Source organism: Solea senegalensis, linkage group LG9, assembly GCF_019176455.1.
Source record: "Solea senegalensis isolate Sse05_10M linkage group LG9, IFAPA_SoseM_1, whole genome shotgun sequence".
NCBI lineage: Eukaryota > Metazoa > Chordata > Actinopteri > Pleuronectiformes > Soleidae > Solea > Solea senegalensis.
Window position 1 is genome coordinate 9749737 of NC_058029.1, and position 9924 is coordinate 9759660.

Consider the following 9924-nt stretch of genomic DNA (forward strand, 5'->3'; position numbering starts at 1 on the left):
GGGACAACCTGTGATTCTGAGGTTAATTGTCTTCCACAGACTACAAAGATCACCGAACATAATCGTTGAAACCAAACGAAATAAGTGAAAAAGTTAAGTTAAGTAAGATGCAGCGTCTGTCTGGCACTGCACAGTATGTGACGTGAGCAGAACAGATGATGAGACAGCTGACAGCAAAGTTGAACGCGGGAGTTCTCCTTGTGCTCTCCCCAGACTACTTGATTAGTCACATTTCTGATTCTAGGCCACATCCATCAATGAGATTAAAGTTATATAAAAGGTGCTGTGGGCAGGTTATTATTGCACAATGCATTATTGTTTGGCCAAATAGTTGAGTCTTACTGTTTAGTTACTCGGTTACATACATCGCTCAGCCTTTATGAGGATAAGTAACCACATATCTAAACTGTAGTGTTGCTCTACGTTTGCATAATGGTTAAATTAACTGACGTGGTCAGGTTGATTTGGGGAGAACCAACTCTCGAAGACACCATGTCATCAGTTAGTGTTAGCCCACATGAATGCCACCCTGGGCACCCTGAGTGTAAAGCTCTGAAAAGATGTTCATCAAACAAACTGAGCTTATCCCTTCAAAAGGGAAGCACATGTATACACATGTAGCAATTACAGGGAAAGGAAGGGAAAACCACCGAAAATACAAATATATTACAAAATAATAAACACTTTTCCCACTGGGGGATATAAATAGACATAGAGCATTGGTGTATATTTAAATGTTTGGTCAGACTTGTTGAAAGTAGGCACTCATCCACCACCAGCTCAGACACACACACACACACACACACACATTTGTATAACTATTCTTCTTAGGACACTGCATTGATTTCCATTCATATTTTAATTCAATTCAATTTTATTTGTATAGTGCCAAATCATAACATACATTATCTCAAGGCACTATACATAGACAACATCAACACCAGCTCTCAGATATGAAGTTTTGCCTAATTAGGTCCAGTTTTTGGTCTCTATGAGGACTACAGGTCCTGATAAAGTCAGTGTTTATCTCAGACAAGGTCCTAAAGAGGTAACAAATACAAGCACACGCACACAAACAAACACTCGACACACGCACATAACTCAAGACTGTAAAAGCATCAATAATTGTCTTCTTGAACAACAACGATGTAGGCCACTTTTCTCAAGTTTTATCATTTCATTTATATCTCTGTCCACCCTATTTATCCATTTACTGTTTATCGATGTTTATTGGTGTGTCTGCACAGCAACAGAGCTCCCACCACATTCCACTGCATGGTTGATATCGTATCTCTGTGTAAAAATCCTTGAATGCGTAAGTCATCATTTCACACCTAGAGGATTTACACCTGCAATTTCTTGTTAGAGCACTTCAGGCAATTTGCTAAATTGGCACATAATTCAACAGCAGGTTTATTTTGCTCTGAGTTAACTGTAAATGAACAATTGACTGTCAGCCATAAATGGCCAGTACAACCTGATTAGCTCTGATACAGTGAGAGGAGTGTGTGGATTTCAGCCTGATTCCAGGGAAATAGAGGAAGACATCTCTGTCGTCTTGTGATTCAGCCTCAGGATGAGGGTCATGGGTTTATGGGAAAAAAAACGGTACACAAGGTTTTTGCTGGCGCATCTCAGTTACTTCCCTTTAACGCCAAAAACAGATTGTGGCAAATGGGAGTAACCGGCTTGGCCGTGAATGGAAGCCGGTCTTGTAAAATGTTCATCCTTGGATGACCCAGTTGCAAAACATGAGGTCAAAACTGTGTCAAACACTTTGGGCTCACAGAGATAAATGTTGGTTACATGGGTCTCATCCATTCATCATTTTCATATGTTCCCTTGAATTGATGATCTACCACAGATTAGACCTGTTTACTTTCATTTCAAATTAGACTTTTTTTTCTTTTAATGGAAAAGTTCCAGACTCTTATGATACATTTTAGTCCAAGGGAGATTAAATTATAATCTATTGCCACGGATCCAAGCCTGCATCCATTTATGATAATCTATGTGCATAACCTGATATAGGCCACTCAACCGCCACGTTTGGAGAGTGATTTAGTGTATTTCCAGAATGTACAGTATGTCCTTGGGGATATGAATCCACAAGGTCATGGTTGCTCTCAATGCAGTGTAGTTTTGATGTGATATAAAATTAAGGTTGGGCAATGTTGTCATATTTATCCAGTAAAACATTACCGATACGTATTGTTTATGGCAGCTCAGAGCCTCAGCCTTCATGAATGTGCGTGTAAAACTGTGGAACACAACAAGCTTTACATTGCTGATCAATTTCTTCTCAGACATTTCACGGAGGAGTCGTCTGGTTTTGTGGGTGTTGTATGTCATCGGATCAAGTCAAATTAATTATTTATAAAGCCCAAATTCATCTAACACAGTATGCCTCAAATGTGTACATAATAGCAACATCCTTTGTCTGCAATTCAATATAAAACATGTATGATTAATCAAAAATCACACACTGATCAGTGGACAAGTGTGTCCACAAACACAAAGACAGTCCATTGGCTCTGAATCTTCCCTAAAACACACAAACCGACGGTGCTCCCTCAATTTGTATTTGATGTTACACAAATGATATTAAGTGCAAGATTAAAACATTTTTTGGGAAATTCATCAAAAAACAGACGAGGTGCATTATGTTCTCTTACCTGTGGTTTGACCTGGGCCGTCCAGTTTGGATTCACATTTTGGAAGAGAGCAATCTACAGAGAGGCAGAGGAATAAAATGTCAGAGAAAGGATGTTTAAAAAAAGCAAATGAGTGAACGACTGTGAAGCAGCTCTTTGAAAGAAGTCTCTGAATGGTCTCTCCCTGAGATTGAGCACCATTTGATGCACTGATTTGATGTGATAAAGCCATCGAGACCAAGCAGAGTACATATCTGTATTATCTTCACGGAGATGAAATGCTGAGAACATTCAGGCAGACTTGTGAAACAGCAGGGAAGTGTTTCAGCTGATTGTTATCTGTTATCTTACACTGCAGAGGAGACGGTGCTAAAATCAGCGGTCTCACTTTCTGCATCACAACTGATTCAGGATTTATTTATGAATAGCAAATGGTTCATGACGGCCATCCTGATTATCCACACTCTAATCACACTTTCAACAGGATTCATACAATCTGACACAATAATTCAATAACAGCATCCATCGGTACACAATATATAATTGATATAAAATGTTCGGCCTCAGATATGTGAAATGATTGTGTTTAACAGTTGCCTTTGTTTTCTATGCGTGAAGAATTATTCAGGAAAAACGTTATCGACTGATTTGAAATGGCCATATGGCCAAGTAATGATTCCTTCTGTTTGTGGTGTTGTTTCTTTAATTCTTAATGTTTTGGGCAGGTCTCTTTTGAAAGAGAACGCAACGATTGAATACAAATTAAAAATGTAAATGTATATGGCCAAATGAAGGCAGCATTTCTTTCTACCTAATTGAAACATTTAGATGGTTGCACACTTCTAATACAGTTGACATTTACTCACCCTCAGAAAAAGAAATATAATACAAAGGATTTTATTAAGTCTCTCTCAACGCACGTTGTTTAAGTCTTGAAATGTTCCTCCTGTGGCCAGATGTATGAGGTTCAGACAAAACTAAATCTTAAACAAAGAGTTGCTTAACATAAAGCTACCATTGTGAGATAGAGAAGAGTCATGGATCAGCATTTATTTTAAAAGTGCTGCCAAATTCAACAGAGGGGGGAACCTGATTAAAGAGCTGTTAACAGGGAAGGATTCTGGATTCATGAATTAAATACCACTGAACCTTAGGGAGACCCAGGATCTTAGTCCTTTTATGTTAAATTAAAAAGTTTTTTTGTTGTTGTTTTTTTTTAATTTATTAAATTTATTATAAATGCTATATTAAAAGCTCTTTCTATTTGAGGTAAATTGGGCAAACTAAGGGACAGATGAGCAACTGGATCCCCCAGTGATGCAGAGGGACAGTCGGAAGATTTTGGTCCAATTCATATTCTTGTGACCATTATTCTATCAAAACACTGTGATGGAATAATTCATGCAACCACTGACTGATTTTTGGTACATTTATGCTGATGTAATATCGTTAATGTGTGTTAAATACATATATTTTTTGGATTATTTGTTCCTACACAGGTGTTGCCACGGGCGAAATGTGTTGTTTACTCATGAATAAATCGGTGAATTCACTTCAGAGTGCACAGGTTTTTTTCCACTGTTTATTCTGTATTAGCATTGACATGCTCCAGCGGACTGACAGCAGACTAACTCTGGTTCTTGGGTCACTCATCAGTTGGATGCTACAGTGGCACAAGATAACGGCGAGGAGAGGCAGGAACTAAGAGACTGGGGCAGCTTAGTTCTTCTTCACTCTGACTTCTCCTGGCTGTCTTTCTGAAAAGGACAGCTTGGCATATGCTGCTGCCTCGCGAGGATTACAGTAAGCACCTGTTCACACACACACACACACACACACACTGTACTGTATGTTTCACTTTATACAGCAGTGAAAAGTGATTATCCTCGAGTGGAATTTCAGGAGGCCTTACATGTGTTTTTAGCATCAGATTGTTTTTCAAACATTTGGACAAGCATGTCACAGCATTTGCATAATAACTTAAGTGAGTGATCATCGTGAAATCATCTTTGCAGAAGTCTGGGGGAAACGATGGTCAGCAACTGCTGCCAGGAAAGGATTAGGTGGCAACATGGTCATATGGACAGAAGGCGAATGAGAAAAGAGAGAAGTAATCTTCAACTGAATAGTGAGAAAGAAACAAAACCACCTGTCAAAGATAAGTGACAGAGGTTTCACTTGCTTTTGTGGTCAAGAGACAGATAAGGAAGCTGAAAAGAATCACTAACTTTAACTTTAACTTTTCTCCAAAATCTACTTCTAACCTACAACATACTATAGTATATCTTCAAGAACTACATTTATCTAAAATCTTATTCAAACAATCAACAAAACAACTGAGCTGGCAGCTTAGGGTGAAAACACCAGAATGTACAGATAATTTAGGAGGATGTTAAAGATATTATTTGATGAATAGAATACTAATCGATAACTAAATTAATCATCAACAATTTAAATCAATCCATCAATATAGTGTACAGTGACTCAACATTTTCCCATGAAAACTGCATTCCAGTAGGCCAAAGAAATATCAAAATAAATGCCAATGGTTACAACTAATGACAAGCACCAAGAAAAATAGGTGAAGGCCTGTTTCTTTAAAATGAAGTGAAACTGTGCCCAGTTGGATGTTACAGCAGTTAAGTGTGAAATATCAATTATATTTGGTTTCCTTTTCTAGTATGTAATTTCCGACCTAAATCGGGAGGTAGTGTGGGACTATGGGAATTGTTGTTCTGCCACAGAATCTGTATGGCTATGGGCAGTTGTGATCCATTAATGACAAGTACACACAATAAAATGAGTAGTAGAGTAGTAGAAGTGAATATTTCCTTCCTCACACTGATATTTCATCGAGGGTTTGCCACAGAAGTTTTAGCAGAGACAGGGAAAGCAGATTAAGTCATAAAGAGGTGACCAAATTAAACATGGGTAATGCGTGTGAATTTAATTAATCACTGTGTGACACAATTTACCTGCATGTGATGTGATGTTGTTGTGAAGGTGCAGTTACACGACCATTACTGTTCTGGTGGTGGATTTATTATTGTTTCATGTCAAATTATTAATCAGCAACTGGGGAAAATAATGATCAGATTAATGTATAATGGAGTTGCAGTTGTAAGTAAAGTATGAAGAAAAATAAAACATCATAAAACAGAACAGTTTTAAGATAATGTTTCACTTGACATCATTAGATACGTTCATCGCTGTCGGGAATAAGACTCGTGGCGTCGCATTCGGACGCTTTCACAGACTGAAAACACACAAATCTACCGACTGACTTTCAGGTGGAGTATGAGAAGAAGAAGAAGTCGGAGGGGAAGATGGTGAGAGCCGAGCGACAGGTGGTGTTAGACATGCTCTTCTCCGCCTTTGAGAAGCACCAGTATTACAACATTAAGGACCTAGTGGACATCACCAGACAACCTGTGGTGAGCAACACACACACATCATCAGTTTCCATGACTTCAGAGGACATTGCACTGACTTACATTCATTTCCTGAAGACACTCTAATCTTAACCATAATTATAATCGTAACCCTGACCTCAGCCTAACTTTAAAACATGCCTTCACCTAAAAATGTTGTCATTTAAGTCCCCACAACGTAAATTACTTCATACTACTTCATCATTATTACTTCATAATGTGACACTGTAAACAGATTTCGGTCCCCACAACATAAGGAATACCAGGTACACACTCACACAACATATCGTCTGAGATAATATCCTGATTGTCGTTTTAAAGGTGTGCAAATTAACATTAACGAGCAGAATCCAGTGTCACGTGACCACGAGTGGGCCTACGTGATCACATGACCTCTCGCTTGTATCTGAATGCTTGCCCTGATTTTCAGTCTTTCAATTATTCTTTGAATTTTTACTTGAATGCTAAAGAAAACGAGTCGTTTAACATTGTGACCATCTGAAAGCAACAGTTAATGAATTGTAACTCAGGCAATTAAAATTGAATTTTTAAAGGATATTTACTAATATCTGTTCAAAATCGCCCACACCTACACTGCAGTGACTTTAATTCATCAGCCAATTAACGCCTAACCCTAATCTTAACCTAACCACAATTCAAAATCTTAGTCCTAACCTTAACCAGTTCCTCAGAAATTAGATTCTGCCTCATTAGGACCAGGTTTTGGTCTCCATGAGGACCACTGGTCCTGACAAGGTCAGTATTCACGCCACAAAAGGTCCTACAGAGGTAACAAACGCAAGTGCGCACACAAACGCAGAGCGAATCGATACGGTGCAATGGATTGGTTCCAGCTTGTGGAGAACAGCTCTGTGTAGGTGCTGATGAGACCTTGAGGTCCTTGTCTCTCTCTCCCTGATTGCTTCTGATTGCATAACCATCGGCTGAGTGGGAGTCGAACACTGCGATACACTCCACACCATCACTTCTCTCTGAAAGCACTTGCGCCCGACGCCCAAATGAAGCGAACTAAAGTAACCAGAATGCCCATTATGAAAAGTCTTGAAACCCAAAAAAGCTGTTATTCATGAGTTCAAGCAGCCGTGCGTCTCTCTGTAAGCTCGACAGAGACACCCGGTGGTCGGTGAGAGGAAACCACTTGACTGAGATACTCACTCATTGTAATACGTGTGTGTTGAATTGATTTCTGTGAAGCAGAGGCATTAGACATTTCTGTGGCTGAGGCTGATCTTTAGAAAATCCGGGGCAGTTACATGAGGTTTAAATACTTAAATGATAATCTCATTAATTAAAACTATAGTGCGTAACTTGTTGAATACAAACGGAAAGTCTGTTACATTCATGTGTTGACACAGTGCTGATTAATACTATCAGCTCCCCATGATTCTCTCTGTGTCTCAGTATTGCTGTGTCAAAGACACAGTGTTGTGTTGCCTGGTGACACCGCGCTGCACAGAGGAAGTGATTTGTTTTCATTTGTTTTCTTGACTAGTGGAGGTTGCTGCTCTATTACATAAATTCTGCAAACGCACAACAAGAACAAGAACATGTGATAATGATGTTTCTATTCACATATCACCGAGCAAATAACGACCAGCTATCTGTCTACAGACTTCCCTCGCAAAATCCACACAGGAGTGAGGCAGGATAGGCTCCGCTATCTCGTAAAGTTCTTCAACGCTGTCAATCAAAGACGGTTTCCGCCGTTTCAGACAGTTCCATTGACTCCCTAAGAAGCTGAGCTTCCATGGAAGTGACGTTTTTGCCGCGTTTATCCAATCACCGTCGAGCTCACCGCAGTGAAAAAGATAGAGAATAGTTGAAGCTTCTATGGGAATACCAAAATCACGTAAGGCGATCCGCCATCGGTGACAAACAGTAAATACAACAGAGAACATATTTGACAAAGGTGAATTCTACTGCTCAAAAACCTGGTCGTTCAACAGTTTGACAGGATGAATTCTTCTTCTTCTTCTCTGCGTCTATCCCTCTGCTTTAAAGTGCTCCCTCCGTCAGGTCTGATAGTTTTGCCTGTTTTTTAGATGAAAGACACAGCAGACAAATGCTACATCATTTCTGTTTACAAAGACCAAACAAGAGGCAGAAGAATAACGTCGATCACCGACATTTCTGCACTGCAGCCTTGCAAAAATCCACCCGTTCACCTCGATAACAAATGATTTGTAAATGTCGGTGTGTTTCTGCAGACTTACCTCAAAGAAATCATGAGGGAAATCGGGACGTACAACAGCAAGGGAACTCACAAAAGCACATGGGAACTGAAGCCAGAATACCGTCACTATCATTCTGCTGAGGAAGAGGAGAGGGAGAGTGCCTAGCTTCATCCAGATCCTCTGCTCCACATGACACGTGAGCTTTACAGCTGGAGTGTAACATTGTTATTGCTCTCAATGAGTGTATTCTGTTTTGTTTTTTTGTGGCTGAATGTGCAGCTACATGCCCAGAGTCAACCATCTTTAGTTCAAATATTCTAAATTCTGTCCTTGTTGAACTTTGTGTTTTACAAATATCGTTAAATCCGAAAGCCCCACTCGCCTTTTATTTCACGGAACTGTTTAATTTGAGCATGAGAGGCTTTGTTTTGTTCAGTTTTTTTTTACCAGCGCAAACATCTTGTTGTGTCACAGCAGAGAAAGTACAAGTGGAGTCAACGACAACAACAGTGACTCATTTCCAGCTCTGTATGATGTTGTTACGAGATGCCTCTGTGCATGACTGTCGAGTTCCAAGAAAATAAAACACAGTAGACGTGTTTCTGTGTGTGTTTGAGGTGCATTACGGTTTAGCTTGTTTGTTTTGAAAATGTATTAGAGCTTCTCAAAGTTTTTTTTTTTTACCTAGTACCACCTGAGAAAATATTGAGCTCTCGAAGAAGTAACATACAACGGAGTATAAGTATTATTACATTGAGAATAAAGCCGTAAATTTACGAGAATAAAGTTGTTAAAATGAGGGCTGTGGAGCATTTTGTGGAATTGTACTTAGGTTTCACAAACAAGGAGATACTCTCTTTTTTGAGAAACCACAAAACCCCTCTGATGCATCCACCGATAACCCTGCAGTGGAGTCCGTCTGATTCTTTCTGCGGAAAAGATGCGTTTTCTTGCTCTCCTCTTCTAAAACAGGATAGAATATTACGACTTCATTCTCGTAAATTAAGACTTTATTCTCACGACTTTAATCTCGTAAATTAAGACTTGAATTTTTTCTCAATGTGGCCCTAATACTCCGTCGTAATAACGCCATTATCACCAATGTAAAAAGCACAAGGGTGTAATGGACCGAGCAAAGTCAGCTACTGACTTTTCTGCCCTCTCATCATCATCCTCCTCCTCCTCCTCCTCATATACACTTCACACACAAGTATAGTGAAATTAGATTAAGATGGAGTGAGAAATAAGGTGACTCTGATTATAGAGGCTGGTATATACAGTAGAACAGTATTTCTCATTTGCCTCCAAGTACCACCAGAGGAAGCTCTCGTACACGTACCCCAGTTTGAGAACCCCGTGGTATTCAAGGGCAAATCCCTTCAGATGCACCATCTCGTTTTCAAGTGTCCTGAAACATTAAAACATACAGATGAGGTTAAAACATATACATGGATAAGTTATTATAATAATAATAATAATAAGAGTCCAAACAAACTAATAACACATACAAAAAGCAATAATAAAGTGAAAGAAATCAGATACGAGAGAATTAAAAGCATGAAAAGAAGCAACTGATCTTAGTGAGACGAAGAAATGTTTCCAGTCTGACGATCCTAGGAAATGTAAAGAAAGGTCGACTGTTTT

General features: G+C 39.2%; 2 protein-coding genes across 2 annotated transcripts in view; one reads left to right on the plus strand and one right to left on the minus strand.

Annotated features, from left to right (window-relative positions):
- triob (trio Rho guanine nucleotide exchange factor b) overlaps positions 1-2724 on the minus strand; it is an 83537-nt gene extending 80813 nt beyond the window's left edge. Inside the window, exon 1 of the mRNA XM_044033656.1 lies at positions 2676-2724. The gene's annotated coding sequence lies outside the window, so the exon portion shown is untranslated. The remainder of the gene's footprint in view (positions 1-2675) is intronic.
- A 3214-nt stretch (positions 2725-5938) lies between these two features.
- LOC122774680 (general transcription factor IIF subunit 2-like) lies at positions 5939-8879 on the plus strand (the record flags this gene model as incomplete). The annotated part of the gene is made up of 2 exons (XM_044034154.1): positions 5939-6088; positions 8314-8879. Coding segments are annotated over 2 exons (282 nt in total), but the record flags the coding sequence as incomplete, so codon positions are not given.
- Positions 8880-9924: the final 1045 nt, after the last annotated feature.